Here is a 22,082-nt window from a genome sequence, read left to right as displayed (position 1 = left end):
TATATGAAAACAATGAATCGTGGAACACTACATCAAAAACTAATGATGTAATGTATGGTGATTAGCGTAACATAATAAAATAAATAAATAAATAAATAAACTAAAAAAAAAAGAAAAAAGAAATAGAACTACCCTATGACCCAGAAATTGCACTACTAAGTATTTACTCCAAAGATACAGATGTAGTGAAAGGAAGGGGCATATGCATCCTAATGTTCATAACAGCAATGTCCACAATAGCCACACTATGGAAAGAGCCCAGATGTCCACTGATAGATGAATGGATAAAGATGTGTTTCATATATACAATGGAATATTATTCAGCCATCAGAAAAGATGAATACCTACCATTTGCATCTACACGGATGGAACTGGAGGGAATTATGCTAAGTGAAATAAGTCAAGCAGAGAAAGACAAATACCATATGATTTCACTCATATGTGGAATTTAAGAAGCAAAAAAGATGCACATAGCGGGGAAATACATTGATGGTCACCAGAGGGGAGGTGGGTGGGGGATGGAGGAAACAGGTGGTGGGGAGTACCGAGTACACTTGTGAGGAGCACTGGGTGATGTATAGAAGTGATGAATCACCAAATTGTACACCTGAAACTAATATTACACTGTATATTTAACTAACTTGAATTTATTTTATTTTATTTTTTTTTTTTTAAAGATTTTATTTATTTGACAGAGAGAGACAAAGCGAGAGAGGGAACACAAGCAAGGGGAGTGGGAGAGGGAGAAGCAGGCTTCCTGCGGAGCAGGGAGCCCGATGCGGGGCTCGATCCCAGGACCCTGGGATCATGACCCGAGCCGAAGGCAGATGCTTAACGACTGAGCCACCCAGGCGCCCCTAACTAACTTGAATTTATTTATTTATTTATTTATTTATTTATTTATTTAAAGATTTTATTTATTTATTTGACAGAGAAAGATAGCGAGAGCAGGAACACAAGCAGGGGGAGTGGGAGTGGGAGAGGGAGAAGCAGGCTTCCTGCCGAGCAGGGAGCCCGATGTGGGACTCGATCCCAGGACCGTGGGATCATGACCTAAGCCGAAGGCAGATGCTTAACGACTGAGCCACCCAGGCGCCCACTAACTTGAATTTAAATAAAAACTTAAAAAAAATAAAAAAGCATGTAACAATCACAATTTTGCACTTATGCTTTCTTCTCAACTAGAGAAGAAGCCTCTGATAAAGGAGGAAAGCAAAAGCAAAGCAAAGAAAAAGAAAAAGAAAAAGAAAAAAGAAAAAACAACAAAACCTGGTAGGGTTTCACATGTGAAACATTGTTTTTCCAAATCAGAGGGAAATAATTCTAGGGACTCCTCTCCAACCCCATTCTGTTTTTGGCTTTTGAAGCTAGTGCTTGTGTTTTTATTAATTTGCACCAAATGGATGCTTAGCAACAATCAAACATGTTGCAGTAAATATAAAACTACTTTCTGAGGGAGTTCAGAATTACAAAAACAAGCTCATTGGGACATAGCTCTTGAAGAGTCATATAAATAGAACATAAACATTTGAAGGATATATAAAGATATTTCACCACATTCCATTTATTGATGGATGAAAGGCAGTACATCAAATCAGATAAAATTTTAATCTGGTTTAAATTAATTTTGTTTCATTTCATTTTATGGTACTTGCACTCCGAACTAAGAAAACTCAGTTTAGTTTTCTTCATGGCATGGTAACAGAAATAATTTTCAAGTGATGCTGATGTTTATTTAAATCTGATTCAGAGGACAGCACAGCATTTAAATTATATTACACAATTCTTATGTAAACGCATGGAGTTGGATATCTGCTGAACTAACAATCCCCAAATTTTAGTGGCTGAACACTGTAAATCTTTATCAAGTACTTTCTTTACATTTCAATGTGGGTTGGGCTGGTGGGAGGTGACCCTTCTCCACACAGTCATTCAGGGACCCCAACTTCTTCTGTCCATGGTTTCACCTTCCACTGGGGCCTCAGGGCCATTCACTGAAACCCAGATACCCAGATAGAGGAAGAGAAGAGAGTGGTTACATGGAAAGTTTTTACTAGGCTCGCCTAGAAGTCTACCACTCAGGTCCAAATTCCACTGCTCAGAACTCAGTCACGTGACTACACCCAAGTGCAAGAAAGGCTGGGAAATGTAATGCTGAGTCTCCCGGAGGAAAGGAGAAACAGTTTGGTGGAAAAGTGTCTGGCGATCTCAGTGACAATCGGAAAAGGCTCCTGGGTCAGTGAAGGGAAACTGGAAACAGGAGAAAGTGGCACTGTATGAAGGGAAAAGGCACAAAGCAAGGGGTCTGCAGTTTCCACCTTTGTCTGTCCACATGGAAGGTGGGGATCACAACAGGAGAGCCTCCTCTGGGCTCTGGAAGGTGTGGCTATGATGCCCCTCGCTGGGAGGTGACACAAGTTCTTCATCCACTCTGGGATTTTGATAGCAGCAGTTCATTCTGCATCCACTGTGTTTAAAGATGCTCTGCTTTCTTTTTCTATATTGAAATGTATTCATATAATCTTGTGATAAGGAAGCACGCCCCATATTTCAGAAAGTCCCAAGAATGTGTGGTGTATCTGTGCGTGTGTGTGTGTGTGTGCTGGGGGTGGGGGGTTGATAATGGATGGCTGTTGAGAAGGGAGGCAGACAGGGAGCTGAGATCCAGCAGTCAGCACAATGTTTCATAGAAACGAACTACGTGGGGGAATTGGTAGAAGGTTGAATGGACTTTTTCCCCCAAGTACACTATCAAGCACTATAAATGCTAGTTATTGCCTACTAGTGGCTGTTCTGTTGGAAATGAACCCAAATTCTATAGCCGTCTACTGCACTTGACATCTACCACACATAGATTCTGGAGATTGGTCCTGTGGGTTAATGGAATGTTGATGGAAGTCGATAGATATTTGCACAGTGAAATAGCTGAAGCATCTTAATAACACGGCTAGCAAGCTAGACAAAGTGAATGCTTTTTACTAGGGTTCGAGTCTCCTTTCTCTAATTATATGTTATTCCTCCCAAAGATTTAGCAAAAACAGATTTTTTTTTTTAAAGAACTAAAAATGCACTAAATCAACCTCCCAGTGGACAGAACTGTTCCCTGATACTTAAAACGTCTCAGATATGCTTGGGCTTATAAGTTACTGGAAGAGCTGATTTCCTATGTGGTGTTTAGAGGTGTGGGACTTTGAAAGGCTTCAACACAGTATCTGAACCATCGACCCACTCCTTTGGGGTAAAATATGAACAGTGACTAGAAAAGGAAGCAAAGCCGAAGCTAGCATAGATCCTGGAACCAAAATGCCTAGATTGACACCTGGCTTACCACCTGCTGCCTGTGTGACTTAGGAAAGTTACTCAACCCTTCTGTGCCTCAGTTTCCTCTTTTGAAAATGGAGAGAATGTTAGTACCTATATCATAGATCATAGGGTTGTAATGGGTATGTGATGTTAGAAGGGCTCTTGGGAGGAAGATAGTCTGACTCCTCTATTAATATGGATATTCTTGAGAGCAGAGTGTGTTCTCTCTCTCTCTTTACCTAGTGCCTGACACTCTGTTGGCTCATTTTAGATGAATGAATGAATGAATGAATATCCTCAAAGGTACTTTCTTGAAAGACATTATGACATAGAAAAACCTCAGCAAAACCTCACTGTGTAGAGTCTTACAAATTGGATTGCGGTTTGGGGGCTCATCTAGAAACATTTTTATGAAGTATAATCTATTTATGTTTCAGATCCTGACGTATGGGGGATAATGCCTTATTTTTATTTGATTTTGTACTTATTTTTCCCTTTGGCCAGATGACAGATTAGCACAGCCTGGGAAAAGAATGCTGGAAATGCAACTGGGGGCTAGACAAGTCTTTTGTCGTTTGTGTTTGGCGTTGGTCTTCACCTCACTCGAAAAGAGCATGTTCACGGAGGAAGCCGTTGAGGGATTCACAGTGGCCTCTTCCCCAAGAGAAAGCAGAGGGGAGAGACACCTCTACACAGTCAGTCAGAGAAGAAGTCAGATTGGTCACAGCAAGCTGGCCGAGGAGAATGTGAAGGGCGTGGGGCTCAGACAAGAGATTTGTTTGTCTAAAACTGAAGTGAGAGGACATTTGTCACAGGAAGAGCAGAGTGGCAGGGCTTACAGCTCTTGGAGAAAAACACAGCAGGGTTCCTGAAAATATGACAGCTAGAAATTTCCTAGGTCTAGCAGTGCCGAGGGCTGCGGTGAATATAGACTTCAGTTTGCAGGGGAGGGTAGGGGCCAAGAAGTCGATCCAGAAACATTTTAATCATCACAGCATCTTATTGCCATATGGCACTGGATAGGTAGCAGAATTCACAAAGTGATTCAGTCTGAGCTCTAGGGTGAGGTGGCTGTTGGAATTAGCCTGCTGGGAAACTGTTGCTGAGAGACACTAAGCAGTAAATGCACGAGCCAGGACTGGGATGTAGGGGTTTGAGTCTAAACTCGGTTCTTTCCACTGCTCCGAGCTGCCTCGCCCTTCCTCCTTTCGTGACAGAAGATGCTGATAAGGCTGTAGCTGGGACTTATTGCCCCACAAATTCTGCCTGTAGTGGGCACCTACCCATATACTACCATACCGCCGTCTGTCCTTCAAATTCAGCTACCTTGGGGGTTTTATGAGCCTTCAAGGCCAACTCTTAAAGAACAGAGAGAACTGCACCGCAGTGCAGTTTGGAGAAGCAAAAAGTACTCCCTAACTAGAAAGAGCTCCCACTGGCCTGGCAAGGGGGGAGGTGGCTGAGTCTGGGAGAGCCAAGTCCCAAAGAGCTTGATGGAGATGTGAGAGCCCCAGGGTTCTAGCTGTGCGGAGGGAGGCGCAGAGACTGCAAGAAGTCCTGGGACTTCAGTGGATGGCAGTGAGGCCAGAGGCAGACCGGAAACATTGCTGATTAGGGGCACTTGTCCTTTTTTCTATGCACCTGGGAACATCCCTAATTTCACTGTGATTCCAGGGATAGAGAGGCCTCAGAATTAATTATTCATATAGGATTTGCTGCTGGCCCCAAAGAACAGGACCTCAGAATCTGGAACTCTGATGCTTCATAGAGTATTTAATAAGTTGTGGTTTTGAGGGGCGCCTGGGTGGCTCAGTCGGTTAAGCATCGGATTCTTGATTTCGGCTTAGGTCATGATCTCATGGGTCGTGAGATCAGCCCCACGTAAGGCTCCTCGCTCCTGAGATTGAGCCCTGGTCTGACTCCATGCTCAGTGGGTGGTTGGCTTGAGATTCTCTCTCTCCTTTTCCCTCTGCCCCTTCCCCCGCTTGCATGCACTCTCTCTCTCTCTCTCTTTCAAATAAATAAATCTTAAAAAGAAAAAAGTTGTGTTTTTTGCACATCTGCTTTGTGTTCTAAGAGTCATACCACATTGCTTATTCTTCACAGCTTTATTTTTTTAATTTTTTTATTATGTTATGTTAATCACCATACATCACATCACTAGTTTTTGATGTAGTGTTCCATGATTCATTGTTTGCGTATAACACCTAGTGCTCCATGCAGTACGTGCCCTCTTTAATACCCATCACCAGGCTAACCCATCCCCCCACCCCCCTCCCCTCTAGAACCCTCAGTTTGTTTCTCAGAGTCCAAATCTTTTTTTAACATATAATGTATTATTTGTTTCAGAGGTACAGGTCTGTGATTCAACAGTCTTGCACAATTCACAGCGCTCACCAGAGCACATACCCTCCCCAGTGTCTATCACCCAGCCACCCCATCCCTCCCACCCCACCCCCCACTCCAGCAACCCTCAGTTTGTTTCCTGAGATTAAGAATTCCTCATATCAGTGAGGTCATATGATGCATGTCTTTCTCTGATTGACTTATTTTGCTCAGCATAACACTCTCCAGTTCCAGCCATGTCGTTGAAAATGGCAAGCTTTATTAAAATATAATTGGTATACCATATAATTTACCCATTTAAAGTGTAAGAGTCAATGGCTTTTCATATATTCATAGAGATGTACAACCATCACCACAACCAATTTAAAACATTTTATGGCCTCCAAAAGAAACCCTCTGCCCCTTAGCTGTCACTCGTTCAAGCATCTCACCCTTCTCCCCGCCTCCCCAAGCCCTAGACAATCACTAATCTGCTTTCTTTCTTTGCAGATTTGCCTTTCTGGATATTTCATATAAATGGAATCATACAATACATAGTCCTTTCTATCTGGCCTCTTCACTTGGCATGTTTTCAAGGTTCATCCATGTTGTAGCATTTACCAATATTTCATTGCTTTTTAGATTGCAGAAAAGAAGACTACAGGCATGAAAAAGAACATGAGCTAGATTTCCTTTCTGAGATTGCTCAGGCAGTCTGGCAAATATCAGTATTTCCTGCTCACACGTGCAAATTTGTCTCGCGTAAATTTTGGAGAAAGGATTCTTTCCTCCTCATGGACACTCAGGGACCAAGGCTGATAGAGGCTCTGCCTTCTTTTTGCTGCTAGCTCCCCCATCACAGTATCAGGGAAAGAGGATAATAAAGACAATTTATATCCCTACGTCCATATTTCAACTTGGAATTGACACCCATCATTTCTACTTATGGACCATTGGCCCAAACTAGTCACATGACCCTGCGTAACTGTCAGGTCCTGGGAAGTTTGGGGAAGCGCCTGCCATTCAGCAGGCATTAAATGTCTCTGCCACACAGAGCTCATCTAGTCCAGCGTTTTTCAGCATGTACTGTTTTGATCCCTGGGGCTCTGCAGAGGTGTGCATTTAATGGGTTCGACAAACAATGAAGTATATTCAACTAACGCTAAGTTGGACTTATCAGCTTTTTTTTTTTTTTTAAAGATTTTATTTATTTATTTGACAGAGAGAGAGATAGCGAGAGCAGGAACACAAGAAGGGGGCGTGGGAGAGGGAGAAGCAGGCTTCCCACCGAACAGGGAGCCTGATGTGGGACTCGATCCCAGGACCCTGGGATCATGACCTGAGCCGAAGGCAGACGCTTAACGACTGAGCCACCCAGGCGCCCCTGGACTTACAGCTTTTATCTGTCTTTTTATTGGGAGATCTACACATCAATGTGTTGAGCAATGAAAAGTTTTGCTGTCCAAAGAAGTTGGAAATTTACTTATCTGTTCCATTTTTCTGTCTTCAGAGAAACACTCACTTAAACCGTCTCGCTCAGAAGGCTGTCTTCACCAACACGGAACATCCTACAAGGGCACATAACATTCTCTAGCTTGGATTTTAGCTTCTTAAGCAGTAAAACCAGATGTTAGGCTGATATCTCAAATTATGTATTCTACACATGTTTATTTTCAGTAACAACAACAATAAAAATCAAAGGAGAGTTTATATGCATCGTGAAGCAAACACCACACCCTTTGCTTTAGGTCACTTGTAAAGAATTCTTCCCAAAGTTCCAAGTCACCTGAAGACAAAGCTGAAACTAAGACGATTTGGTATTTAACTAGTACCTGACTCTGCCAGAAGAGAAAATCCATATATCTTTCTTACCCTATGGCCTATTGGGTCCCTAATGACCAATATTTTTGTCAATGACTGTTTTTGTCAAGGAAGGAGGTAGAACAATGCTAAAAAAAAAAAAAAAAAAAGCCAATTGCTGTCTCAATAGACAATGCATGATATATTATTGGAACTTATGATATCTTTTCAATATTTTTATATACCCCTACCAAAAGATGCATTTTTTATCAGATTTTTTCCTTAAAACAGTGGATGGCCCCCTCCGCCATCTGTGGGGTCTCACTCTAAGCCAGTCAATCTGGAGGTTCTCATGAGGGTTGGGGGTCGGGGTGGAGAAGGAAGCTGAGGAGGAAGGAAACTGGTGCAAAACAGGAGTCCTCTTCCTCCTATACTTGCTAATCTAGGCTACACCACAAGTTAGCCACGTTTTCCCTGGGAGTTAAGAGAGAACTGAGAGTGTGGATTATGATGACACAAAGGTCAAAAGTGCTGTCACTTGTGGGTAACATTTTGTCTTATGGAAGAATACAGTGCTGTTTGGTGTTACGAGGCTGTGTGTTGCAGCCAGAAGCCCTGGGCTCATATCGTGCCTCCAACACTTACTAGCCGTGTGATCTTGAGTTAGTCACTCAGTCTCTCCAAGCTCCATTTCTCTCATTTGTAAAATAGGAATAATAACAGAAACAAACTGAACACATCAGACTAAATGTGTTTTTGAGACTAAAATAAATGGATGGAGAGGTGAGCTTAGCCAAGTGAGCAGCATATGGTAACTGCTCAGGTGACAAAAAGTCTTACTGCTGGTTTCTAGAAAGTAATAGTTATTTTGTCAAGAAAACAGTTTATACAAGTTTTCCCTGAGTCAGTAATAACCTTTAGCTACTTATTAAAATACCAAAAAATGAGATTGTAAAGCTAACAACAAAACTCTAATCAAGTTCATTTTGATAACCCAAAGCCAACATTAATGGAGAAATATGGGGATGTGTATTCTAAAACCTTTTCTAAAACAAAAGATACTGTGCTGATGAAAGCCGGGTGCCGTGGTCCACTCTCGTAGGGGTAGCAGAGGTGACCACCTTCTCCCGGACTGCTACACCAAGAGGCACAGGACCCAGAGCAGCATTTGTGGGGTAGGGTCTTATTTTTTTTTATTTGAATATAATTGACACACAACATTACATTAGTTTCAGGCGTACAACAGAGTGATTCAAGAGTCTGTATGTTATGTGGTACTCACCACCAGTGTTAGCTACCACCTGTCCTGTTCCGTCACTCTTACAATATCATTGATTATAGTCCCCATACTGTGCCTTTCATCCCCATGATGTATTCATTCCATAACTGGAAGCCCATATCTCTCTCTCCCCTTCACCCATTCTGCCCATCTCCCCATCCCCCTCCCCTCTGGCAACCACCAGTTTGTTCTCAGAGAGGCATTTTTGAGTGCTGTCCAGGGTCCTCTATCAGAGCAAAATCCGTAGCCCGAGCTCCACTTAGAAAGGTAAGCAACTGTGAGGGTTACTTGCTGCCATGGTCTAAATGTATCCCCAACAAATTCATATAGTACAATGCTAATGCCCCAAAGTTGATGGCATTAGGGGTGAGGCCTTTGGGAGGTGATTAGGTCATGGGGGGGAGGGGAACCCTCACGAATGGGATTACTATTCTTATAAGGGAGCCCACAGAGATGCTTCACCCTTCCACCATACAGACACAGCTAGAAGGTGGTGGGTATGCCAAATACCATCATGGCTACTTTCTGAACTCCATTCTCTTCACCTGACCACCATGTCAGCCTCCCCTCGAGCACTGTCATCCCACCCCTAACTGCTTGTCCTCTGAAATTTTAAATTGAGACAGTCTGTCCTCTGGCCACAGCCTTCTGCCCTCCCGGGTCTCTCACTATCTGTTCCCACTACACTGATTCTTCAAGTTCCCCAGCTGACTGTTTCTTCTTTTTGGCCTTCTTCTGCCTCCTCTTCCTTCCCTCTCCACCTGATACTCCTTAGGTTACTGTCAACCACACATCTCTCCTGCCACACATTCCTCCAATGGTCAAAGTCCCAATTTGCATTAATCTTATTATTCCAGCTGTCTTGCAGGCTGATGGAAGTTCCTCGGGAGCTCAAACACAAAACGGCCACGGCATTTCATCATGAGAATATCTCCCCTCCCGTCATTGCTGCCCCCACCTCTCCCACCCCCTCACTCTCAGGAAATAACTCACCTTCCACTTAACAGGGAAAATAAAACCCGTCAAATGAGAATTTGCTCAATTTCCTGCTACTGCCTCTACCCTGAGTCCTTCCTCTTTGTTTCTTTCAGAGTGAAATATGTCACCTTCCTGCCTCCTGTCTACAGCTAATTCCTGTGTGTAGGATCTCTATCCCAATACCTCCCATCTCAGAGGTCTGGCACAAAAAACTATCTTTTCCATTGACTGTTATTTCAATGTATCTCTCTCTACAGGCTTCTTCCCATAAACATTGAAATATGCTAGTGTCTTCCTTGTATAAAAGAAAGGAGGGATGGTGGGAGGGAGAGAGAAGAGGAAGGGAGGAAGGAAGGAAGGAAGGAAGGAAGGAAGGAAGGAAGGAAGGAAGGAAATCCTTTCATGTCCCCTTCCAAACACCACTCTCCCTTTTCTCCCCTTCACAGGAAAACCCCTTCCGTGTTATGTGTGTGTCTCTGTTTCTCTCCTCCTATGCCTTCTTCAGCACACTGCTTGTGCAACAGCAACTCTGTTCTTCTACTGTGTTTACATGGGCTTCAGGTAGAAAAAGTACAAGAACCACTGTGACTTTGATAACCTGCCTCCTAAGACTGGGCTACCCAAGTTCAACATCTACCCAGATCTCGACAAGCACTTGACATCAGAGTACTTTCTGAAAGTCTATCCAAAGGATAAGAGCTTGGCCATCTTGTGCCTCCATGCAAGTCCACCCTACAAGAACATGCCTTCAAGTTCATCAGTGGCAAGCAAGATTACTCCCACTTCCTCTGTCAGCTCACCAGTAGCATCTTCAAGCTCTGATTGCACTTCAAGCACTACCACTACCAGTGGTGATGGGCCAATAGATAGATGGATAGATCCCTAGGATTCCAGAGCAAGATCATGCCTTCTGCAGCTGAAAACTATCATTTGAAAACCAACTCCTGACATACTTCTCAGCCTCCAATGCCTGAACATGCCAAGTGAATATTTGACCAGAGCTGCGCATCATGAACTGGGTATTGTTATATTTACCAAGTATATTAAAAGGTGGGCTCAGCAGCAATCTATTATACAATGAATATGGTACATTTGGGATCAGGTTTGAGCAAGTCCAGGACTCAGTTACATAAACAGGTCATCACTTACCTCTGTTAGACTGATGCATCTCTCTCAATTCACACCTTTGGCCCACTGGCTATAACTAGTTGACAGAGAGGAGAGAAAAAGTCTTGGGCCCGGATGACATATTGGTTGGCTTGATATGATGGAGCAAACTGACTTCACTCCACTCAGCCACATTCAGAAGTGCCCCCAAAAGACAGTGGTGAGAGGAAATTCTCCCACTGGGCAGAGTTTTGAGCAGTATACTTGGCCATGTCCTTTGTGTAGAGGGAGAAATAGTCTGAGGTAAGAATATACATAGACTCTTGGGCAATGGCAAAATGTTTCATTGGTTGATCGAGGCCTGAAAGGAAATTTGGACAATGGCTGACAAGATGGAGGCTCTTACCAAAGCAGACATAGTCACTGCCCCAGCTGAATGCCTGACCTACCAGAAGAGGCCAATACTGAATTCTTACTATATCATCACTACAGGGGAGAGCCAGCCACTTTGAACTCTTTACCCTGGACAGAGCAGTGATTTAGACATATAATATAAAATCCCAGGCTAGGAAAATAAAAAGATATGGGACCTCCAAGTATATCTCTTTTACCATTATTTTATATTTATCGAAGGTCAATGGATCTCCTGCGTCTGCATTCTTTTTTAAGTGCATAAACTTGTCAGCTAACATTTATCCTTACCAAGCAAGAATATGGAGATAAACACTAGCCCCGAGTGGCCGCAAATTCAGCTGAAATGCATATTACAGGCAAATACAGTGTTTCATTGTGGGCCTCAGATGTTCAGGAAAACATGTCTCCCCCAAGAACACTCCTGCCATATTTAGCAAACCCTGCCAGGTCTTCTAAACTGCTTCCTTCAGCCCCTCCAGTCTCTACACCCCAAACCCACTAAGCTAAGCCTGCAAGCACCAGGTAGCTAAGCTTCAGAATCTCTGTATTAGTCTGCAAGAGTTAATGCACTCCAGAGTACTTAATTTTCTCCTAGGGAGTCATCTGCTCATTGGTAGGAAATAGATGACTAAGCAATCATTATCAACTCTGCAGGATAATTCTAGCACAGGGGAGCAAATAATCCAGAGGACGACATGCACACAAAGCTTATTTATTGTGAAATAAAGGAGGCAAGCAGCATTTTACTGAATATTAGAGGACAAATCATGACATCACTGATCACTCTGTTACTACTGTTGTATGTTTCCCCCGGGGCATGACGGGATTTCTTTTCAGGGTTTCCTAGTAAATATTTCAGGCAGAAGTCCTAAGTAATGCATTCAAATGCTGTTATTTGCCTTGACATCACTTTATTTGTGTTTCTACCCACAAAAATATTACCTCTTCACCTATAACTACTAATGCCTTGAATCAAAAGAGTGCTTTCACCTTCAATTAAAATACAAATCAATATATCAATCAGTATACCTTTACTGAATAAACCTTATACAGAAGGGGTTGTCCTAGGTGTAGTTGAGCACGGAATGAGTGTAAGACATGCTCCCTGTCTTCGCAGGTCTTAGAAAGCTATCATTTCATTCATTGTTTCAGCACTAGTCCTATTTACCATAAAGAATTATATGAATAGAACTTAAGAATTCCAATTGCCAGCTGAGAATCATATTAAGAAAACTAAAAAATTTCCAGAAATTACTATTTAATATTTCCTTAGAGTTTAAGACTTTTAGCCTTTTTCAAAACAGAAATTAAAGTATGTTGCCTTCACAGTTTACTAAGATTTTCATTCAAGAGGCATTATTTCTAATTAAAGTTTTAATACAGTTATGCATGAAACCAAATTACAACTCCTTAAGAAACGCCTCTTCTTTAAATCATTTAAACATTTTCTACAAACCATATATTCAGATCTCATATCGGTGAGAGTGATGTCAGATTCTTGGTCTACTCTTAAGTTACCAAACACACCTACCTACATTCTCTTGAACTAAATCCTAAAACAAAGTTAAGCAGTATGTTTTAGTAGAGCTCAGAGCTAGATGCTGCCAGGCTAGTGGATGGGGACAGTCACTCTTCCAGAAGGCCCTGGCACTCTTTAGGCCCAACAGATGTCATTTTCTTTGTTTAAATTCAATTCGGCATTGTCCTTCTGGCTGTTGGACACCCACCAAATGGAGAGGACTCTAAAAGCAGAAATGCAGAAGAAATATAGAAATTAAGAGACATAAGCCAACAGTTTTAGACCGAAGGTTTATTCAAGTGTAATTGTCTCTAAAAGTACGGAGTCTAGGTTTAAGAGACTAGAGTGTTTGCTTGGAAGACTTGAAGTGTCTTATAATGTCAAGCATCAATTTTAGCCTTGCATTCAAGGAACAGAACATTTGCAATTTGTTCTATCAGCCTTGAGGGTTGGGGGAAGATCAAGAGTAAGAAAAAGACAATCAGTCCAATTTAAGTCATCAGTGTATTGTCAAGTTTGAATGCAACAAAGCACAGCATGGGCTTCTTAAGAAGGAGATCCCTAGGGGAGTTGATAGAACGAGGTGCAGGGTTGCCATGGACTCCTCGAAATTGCAAACAAATTTGTGGGTATGAAAAGTTATGTACTTTTCTAGAAAGGGATCCATAGGCTTCGTGAGATTATCTAAGGATTCATGACCCCCCAAAAGACAAAACAGAACAAAACCAACCAACCAAACAAGCAAAACTTCACTATATTAGCAAAAATATGCTTGCTTTTGCAAGAAAATTGAAGTTGGTCTTATAAATGCTTCAAAATGAACAGCCCCCATTGCCAGCATCTGGACACTGCTGCCTGGTCATGGATCTTGGGAAGCTTTATAGTATTTGCTTAGTGTTTGGTTCTTAATGAGAATTAAAATTAATTTCCTAAGACGCTTTGAGATAAAATAAAACACTGGGCTTCTGCAAAATTAAAATTGGGGGTTCTAGCATTTGATTTTTGCTACTATGACAAGTATATTTCTTTGAGGAAGCTGATTTCCAAGCCCAGAGATGCCCCCGTGCTTGACAAGAGTGTTCAGAACATGCCCAGGCAACCCATCCCCTCCCATCTCCTACAAGAGCCTGGCAATTCGAAGGTCATTTCCTGTATTTTTTGATCACCTCATTTTACAATTTATTAAAACAATTCCAATAATTACATAATTTCAATTCATCTCTTTCTAGAATAAGAATTATGAAATGAAATGCCCTTTGAGATCATGAGAATTCACTTACACACTTTTTACAAACTGAGATAATATTTCTTTCTTTCCTTTTTTTGAGATATTTCTTTAAAAATGTTCTTAGTAGCATCAAAACAGAAATAGAATGTGTGTATAAGAGCATAATAAATATAACTAATAGACTTCTTAGCTAGGAAGAAAGTACTGGGCAAAATCTTGCCTAAGGAACTGGTCAAAATTACTGATCGCTAGGGTTAGTTGTTACATGGTTTTGACAAATGTCATCCTTCTAATCTGGTAAGGCATTCTTGTGTCCTCTCACTGGTGGGAAAATATTTGGATGCGGAATCAGTCCTGGGCAAAATTGTGACATCCAACTCAGTGGACCAGGAACTGGTATTTTGTGAGTATATGCCTGGCCCTATTCTTCATTTTGATAATAAAACTATACTTGCTGAGAACCTTTATGAAGGGTTTTTTGATTTCCCTTTCATGGTAGGATTTTGAGGGCTCTTCAGCACTGGTAGTTAGTGTACTCAAAATAGAAGTGCAAAAGAAATCAGGGGCAAGTGCTGAAATGTGCATATTTATGAGTAATATAATATTGTCTGTGTCACTTAAGCACTTACATAATTTCTATTGAAATGTCACCCAAGAGTTTTATTTATCCCTCCATACACTAGCCTTATTATATCAAGAATAAATCAAAGCACAACATGCTATGTGAATAGCCCTGAAATTGCAATGCTTAACTTCTGAGCTTCACCCTCAGTTGAAACAGCACATTTTATCCAGAGTCTTCAAAATGACTTCCAAACATCTGGAATTAAATTGCACTCTCCCTATTTCCTAGGACAGTGGTCCTAAGAGTGTTATCCAGACCAGCAGCATCAGCAGCACTGCGAACTGGTTAAAAATGCAAATTATTGCCCCTCCCTAGATGTCCTAGATCAGAAACTCTAGGGGCGGGGCCCAGTATTCTGTGTTCTAAAAAGCCCCCCACCCTCCAGGTCATTCTGATGTTTGCACCAGTTTGAAAGCCACTGGTCTAGGAGAGCAGACCTATAGAAACACAGAGGAGTTCAATGATTAGACCATTCAATGGTCAGTGGTAGGAATAAGGTCACAGGCTTTTTATTCTTGCTTACTGTCTTTACTGTTGCTCACTGTCTGCTCTTTTCTTCCATGACATTGCTTCCCAAATGGACTAAGGGCTATGACTTGCCTCTAAAACTGATGGTTCAGTTTGGGACCCACAGACATGCCTCTTTAGGGAAACAAGCCCAACATCAAGGCCATGTCTATTTAGCATAGGGGACAGTGTCAAAATTGGTGAATTCACTGGGACCTTCTTAACACTGTAAATGGTGCTTTTTGCTATTTGGTCTTGGTCTTGTGGTACCATGGCATATACATTAGACCCAGAAGTAAGGGAATTAAGGGGTTACCGTCTCAGTCCGGTTCCATGTAAGACACCTGTTAAGATAAAGCCTAGGTGAGGAAATTAGCAGCTTATCTCTAGTAATTAAAACCAAGGGGTTAGAATTTATAGCAAATTTGAAAACCATGATACTCAAAATTCTGAAAACACTTACCTGTTTTGGTAATGGATCCAGAAGACTACAGTCATATTTATAAAGTATTAAAATAATACATATTTGAATCTGTAACAGAGCAAACCACCTGAAAGAAAAATATAAAATTGGCACTTGGTTGTGAAAGATGCATAAATATCTACTAAGAGAGAATATCTAGAACGTACACATATTTCAGAGCAAGTATGCTCTTCTTCACAATATGAACTTTGACCATTAAAAGCATAGAGTAAGGAAGAACTTACTCTTTTCTTTTATAATACTGTCTACTTCAGAGGGTAGCTGGGATGATTGAATTGCTTAAAAATGTATGTAAAATGCTTAGCCAGTGGAAGCACTCAATAAATGAGAGCTGAAGGTCTCTCTTCAAAGTTTTAGATCAGTGCTTCCTATCATTGTAGCCATTTAGCTACATGTGTCTCTTCAAACTTAAATAAATTAAAATTAAACAAAATGAAATTTTTCAGTTCCTCAGTTGCACCAGTCATATTTCAAGTGCTCAATAGCGATATGTGGCTACTGGTCTCCATACTGGACAGTACATCTTTAGAACATTTTGCATGATCACAGAAAGTTCTATTGGATGCTCTTGTCTGAGCTAGACTCTTATTGCCCACTAGAAATTACTGCCTAACTGTTCATAGGCAAATAACTACCCATAACTACCCCATTACTACCAAATTCCCCATAACTACCACATTTATTATTCCTTTTGTAGTCCTTCACTCAGATGTCTCCAAACTTTTCTATCATACACCCTGATAATGAAATATTTGAGCACAGCTGACAATATACTGATATTCATTTACTTATAAAGTATATACACATAATAGTATATTAGTTTACTATATACTTTGCAAGACACACACAAATAGAAACAAAAAATATAAAGTATAAATGGAATTCTGCTACTTTTTCTTGCATCTCAGTGGGTTGTTTTGAGCTCTCCTGGGGGTAAGGTAATGCCTTTTAGGGGTCCTAGCTCTTAATGAATACATTTAGTCCAATGGGTCAGAAAATTGGAAGTCATCATAGACTCAATCCTCTTCTTTACCCTCTATATCCAATTTGGCATTGAGTCCTTTTGTTTTGTTTTATCTTCTAAATACTACCCGATCCCTCTCCTTGTTGTCTTATCTCCAATCCCTCCACTACTTCCTCAGTGTGGTTCTTCATGATTGGTTTCCTGGATTACTAAATTAGCTCAGCTTCCAGATTAATCTTCCTGCTTCCAGTTTCACTTTGCTCCACTTTATCCTTCATTCTACCATTGGAGTGAACTTTCTAAAACATTAATCTATCACTATTCCTCATTTTAGACACACACACACACACACACACACACACACACACAATCTGTCAATGCTCCCTTTTTTCTTCAAAATGCCATAAGAGAACACAGACAGCCTTTTGAAAATATGCCCCCTATCTATCTCCTAGCTTCCTCCTCACTGACTCCTCTTTGAAACCCATGCTCTAGCCCCCTGTATACCTAACATGTCCTGAATGGTGATGCTCTCTGTTGCAAGCCCTTTCCCTACCTGAGGCTAGGTCTCCTCTGGAGGCATTCTCTGATCATTTGCTTCCATGATGAGGTGCCCTTCCTCTCCACTTCTGTGGTCCCCTGTGCACATCTCAGCCATAGCATCTATTGCACTGAATTGCAATTGCTTATTAGCCACTCCTCTCCTAGAGGAGGAATTGTATTGTTGGGACTTATCAGTGCAGAGCACTGTACTGGTGACTAAATCATGTTATGAATGTAATGAATGAATGAATGAATGAATGAATAGATGATGGAAAGAGATGACTTCCATAAAACAAATTCAGTTTCCTGCCCTTTGCAGCTTTCTTTCTTCTCTGTGTTCCTGTGGCACTTTACATATTCTTCCACCAATGTCCTTATCTACAATCCGACTATATCTAACCATATTACAGTAAATTGTTTGCATGCCTGTATTCCCTTATAAACAACAGTATTCACAAACAGTGGGAACCATTGTTCCATTGACTCCTCAATATTTACTGAGTGACTTCGGGCTCCCTGCTCGGCAGGGAGCCTGCCTCTCCCTCTGACCCTCCCCCCTCTCATGTGCTCGCTCTCTCTCATTCTCTCTCTCTCAAATAAATAAAATCTTTAAAAAAAAAAATTTACTGAGTGACTGAATGAATATGAATGATCTTATATTCATCTCAGATAATTACATTTGTTTCCTACTAGTATTCTTGAAACATCTTGTCTATATTTTACTTCAAATGAAATCTTGAGTACTCCAGGTGTTGTTAAAACCCACTTGGATAACACATCACCTCTTCACAAATATTTATGATGCAAATTTAACCCTACTTACTTATATGTGCTAAAAACAATTTATTCTAAGAGACTATCAATGTTTATGAAATAAAACAGTATTTACTGATTCGAATCAAAGAGCAATTCTAAGAAAAGGCAATTCTGCTAATTTGTGTTCAGGTTCAGAATTTCTCACAACTAAATTTTTGTCAAACTTCTAACAAAATGGAACTTCCACTTCTGGCCATGTCCTGCTCTAAATAACTCAAAAACTGAGTAAGATTTATAGTGTAGGATGGACATTCCCAGGAGAAAAGAAATAAATGAGGTGAGCCCTGAAATCTCCAACTCATCGTCCATGGCAATTTCCAGGTCACTGTGCAAGGAGGGGAAAACCCACACAGACCTGACAGTCTCACTAAATTAAAAAGTCAGAGATCAAAGTTCAGGGAAGCTAAAGAGACTAGAATTTGGAGGAAAGAATAAAAGAGAGGAGGGAGTTTCACAGAGAGAGCAAGAGTGCTTCAGAGAAATACAATGGGGTCTCCTTGGGTATTTGGCTGAGTACTCAACTCAGCATGTGAAAGGAAGCTATTGAGGTGGAGATGAAAGATGAAAAATAAAGCTAAGGAGCAATAACCTGAGTAATGCCCAGGGCTCCCACAAGATATGGAAGCCTGTGTTTCCACATGCAAGAGTGGGAAGATCTTGTAACGCTTGGACAATTGAATAGAGTCTTTACAAGGTTATTGCCTTGGAAGTGGTATTATCTTATCTTAAAATTAAATGCTACTCTTGCATTACCTTAACAAAGCTTAACAACAAGTCTTGAAAACTTGTTTTTCTGAGCAACTAACTACATGCCACAGTAAAGCCTAAAACTAAAGGAATACAATAAAATCTAGTACCTTAAAATTTAAAATTTATGTCTTGAATTTATTCAAAAAATTACCATGCCTAGAAGAAACAGGGAAATATGGCACATAAGTAAGAGAAAAATCATTCAAAAGAAATAGAGCCTGAAATGACAGACATTGCAGACAGCCAGTTAGATATAAGCCAGATGTTCAAAAAGGTAGAAGCACAATGAAGAAAGAAATGGAAGATAAAAAAAAAAAAATCAAACTGAACTTCTGTTTCAAACTGAAAAATACAGTCTCTTCAATGAAAACACACTGGATGGGATTAAGAGAAGATAAGACACTGCAAAAGAAAAGATCATGGAACTTAACAAAACAATGGGAAACATCCAAAATGAAGTACATAAATTAAAAAGACTGAAAAAAGAAATAAACAGAGTATAAGTAACCTATAAAATAGTATCAAGGAGTCTAACATACATATAATTTGGTGATGCAGATGGGTGGGCAGGAAAAATATTTGAAGAAATAGTAGCTAAAACATTTTCAAATTTTTTTTTTTCCAAAGATTTTTTATTTATTTATCTGAGAGAGAGAATGGGAGACAGAGAGCACGAAAGGGGGAGGATCAGAGGGAGAAGCAGACTCCCCGCTGAGCAGGGAGTCCGATGCGGGACTCGATCCCGGGACTCCAGGATCATGACCTGAGCCGAAGGCAGTTGCTTAACCAACTGAGCCACCCAGGCGCCCCCATTTTCAAATTTGTTAAAACTATTAATTTACAGAGCTAAGAATCACAATGAACCCAAAGCAAAAGAAACATAAAGAAAACTATTCCAAGGCAAATCATAATCAAATTGTTAAAAAACAGTGACAAAGAAAAAAAATCTTAAAAGCAGCCAGGGGAGGGGGGTACTAAATAAATAAATAAATAAGCAAGCAAATTAATTAATTATTTAATTAAAATGATCACAGACTTCTCATCAGAAATTATGAAAGCCAGAAGACAATAGAACAACATCTTTGAAGATTTGAAAGAAAAAAAGTAAACATTGTTCTTTTGTTTGTTTGTTTATATTTCTTTTTTTTTTTTTTTTTATTGACTGATAGAGAAGTGGGCCCAGGACAAAGGCTGGCAAAACTTCAGCTGTGATGCTGTGATTTATAAGAAATACATGTTCAGTGTTCCTCCCATTGTTCTTTATAATAATACCCTAACTTTATCGTGAGAGAGACCAGCCTTGATAATTTGGGGGTAAATATTTAATTTCCTCTTTATAGATTTGGAGCAAACCATCTCATAGGAAAGAAAGATGACTGTCTTTGGGAGCTATGTGAAAGAGAAAGAGAGATATTGAAATGGCAGTCAATTATTCAGTACAGAATTTGAAGAATACACATTTTGAGCATATCTTAAGAGAGGGGGAGATGATGTGCCATGCCCATGAAGAACTGTTTTGAGGAACTCAAGTCCCAAGGACAATGGTGGACAGTCGTGCTGAAAGACCCCAGTATTATTTTCAGACTTTGAGAAATGAACTAAATGGAGGAAGGTGATGGATCTTGGAGTGAAAGCAAGTCGTTGGGGAAGGGATGAAGTGAAAAGGAGGGTGACTGCTCTGTGGCTAGTTTGCAACAGACAAGCGCAGCCCTGTGTACAGGAGTCAATGGTAGAGACAGGGGACTTCCTGTGAAGTGCTTTTCTCCTGAGCTATGGTAAAAGAAATATATATATTTTAAATATTTTATTTATTTGAGAGAGAGAGAGCATGAGTGGGAGGGGCAGAAGGAGAGGGAGAGAGAGAATCTCCAGCAGACTCTGCACTGAGCATGGAGCCCCTGGGGGGTATGAGCCCTTGGGGAACTTGGGGCTCAATCCCACAACCCTGAGATCATGGCCCGAGCCGAAATCAAGAGTCAGACACTTAACTGACTGAGCCACCCAGGTGCCCTGGTAAAAGAAATATTTTATGTACAATTAAAAAAAAGATTATTTATTTGAGAGAGAGAGAGAGCACGCATGCACATGAGTGGAGGAGGCGGAGCAGAGGGAGAGAATCTCAAGCAGACTCCTGGCTGAGCGGGCTGAGCAAGGAGCCTGACGTGGGCTCAATCTCAAGATACAGGAAATCGTGACCTGAGTTGAAATCACAAGTTGGACGCTTAACCGACTAAGTCACCCAGGCGCCCCATGTACAATTTTTATATTTTCCTGACTATACCACAGGCATACCTCATTTTATTGCATTTCACAGATGTTGCCTCTTTTACAAATGTAAGGTTTGTGGCAACCCTGCATTGAGCAAGTCTATGGGCACCATTTTTCCAACAGCATTTGCTCACTTTGTGTCTTTCAATCACATTTTGGTAATTTTCACAGTATTTCAAACCTTCCTTATTATTAAACTCGTTATGGTGATCTGTGATCAGTGATTACCACTAGCTGAAAGTTCAGCTTAGCTTATAGTTAGCATGTTTTTAGCAATAAAGTATTTAAAGTCAGGTACATGCATTTTTTGGACATAATGCTATTGCACACTTAACGGACCACAACATAGCTTTTATATGCACTGGGAACCCAAAAATTTCATTTGACTCACTTTTATTGCGATAATTGCTTTGTTACAATGGTCTGGAATCAAACCTGTATAATATTTTTTAAATGCAGTCACGAGTGATGCACTTACATGGTCCTGTACAACAGTGCTGTGAAGAATAAAGATAATAAAATAACAGGAAGCATAAAGAGCCTCACTTTCCTCTCTCTGCTGGAGATAGTGTGAAAGAAACAGCACCTCATCTTCCATGAGGAGCTGGGACCGTGGCAAACATCGCAGAACACTAAGGGTCTAATTTGGAGGAGACAACTAAGGGTGTGGATATAAGTCACATGCCCTTCCTCCTTACCCCTCCTGGAAAAGAGTAACAGTTATGGGAACAGTGAACTGTCACTTAGGTTACATACTAAGAGTTCTTATAATAAAATGAGATCTCCATTCATTTATCCATTCAATGCTTATTGTCTTTCTGTGCTTTATGCTCTTCTAAGTGCTGAAGTTAACAAAATTTACTTTTGTAAACAAAAAACCACTCATGCTTTCATAAAAATGTTTAAATTCTAGCAGAGAGGTAGTAAGTAGGCAGCAAATAAATAAACAAGGAATGCATATATAAAGTACAAGAATAAGTACTAAAATAATAAGTAAGATAAGGGGAAATGGAGTGATGGTGTGGGCTACAATATTTCAGCTGAAGAAGGTCTCCCTGAGGAGGTGACATTTCAGCAGACACTGGAATGGAGGAGGAGAATATGCCATATGAATATCTGAGTACAGAATTCCATGCAGAAGGAGTAGAAGGTGCACAAATCCAGAGAAAGGA

General features: G+C 40.7%; 1 protein-coding gene across 1 annotated transcript in view; it reads right to left on the bottom strand.

The window, feature by feature from the left end:
- Positions 1-11,908: 11,908 nt before the first annotated feature.
- Positions 11,909-22,082, bottom strand: part of CYP39A1 (cytochrome P450 family 39 subfamily A member 1) — an 87,344-nt gene continuing 77,170 nt past the window's right edge. The window contains exons 11-12 of the mRNA XM_036113036.2: positions 15,549-15,636; positions 11,909-12,948 (exon numbers count right to left, since the gene is read on the bottom strand). Of these exons, the coding sequence (XP_035968929.2) occupies positions 12,877-12,948; positions 15,549-15,636 (160 nt within the window). The 3' untranslated portion in view covers positions 11,909-12,876. The remainder of the gene's footprint in view (positions 12,949-15,548; positions 15,637-22,082) is intronic.

This window comes from Halichoerus grypus, chromosome 9, assembly GCF_964656455.1.
Source record: "Halichoerus grypus chromosome 9, mHalGry1.hap1.1, whole genome shotgun sequence".
Lineage (NCBI taxonomy): Eukaryota > Metazoa > Chordata > Mammalia > Carnivora > Phocidae > Halichoerus > Halichoerus grypus.
Note: the sequence above shows the minus strand (reverse complement) of the source record. Positions and strands in the feature narration are given on the sequence as shown.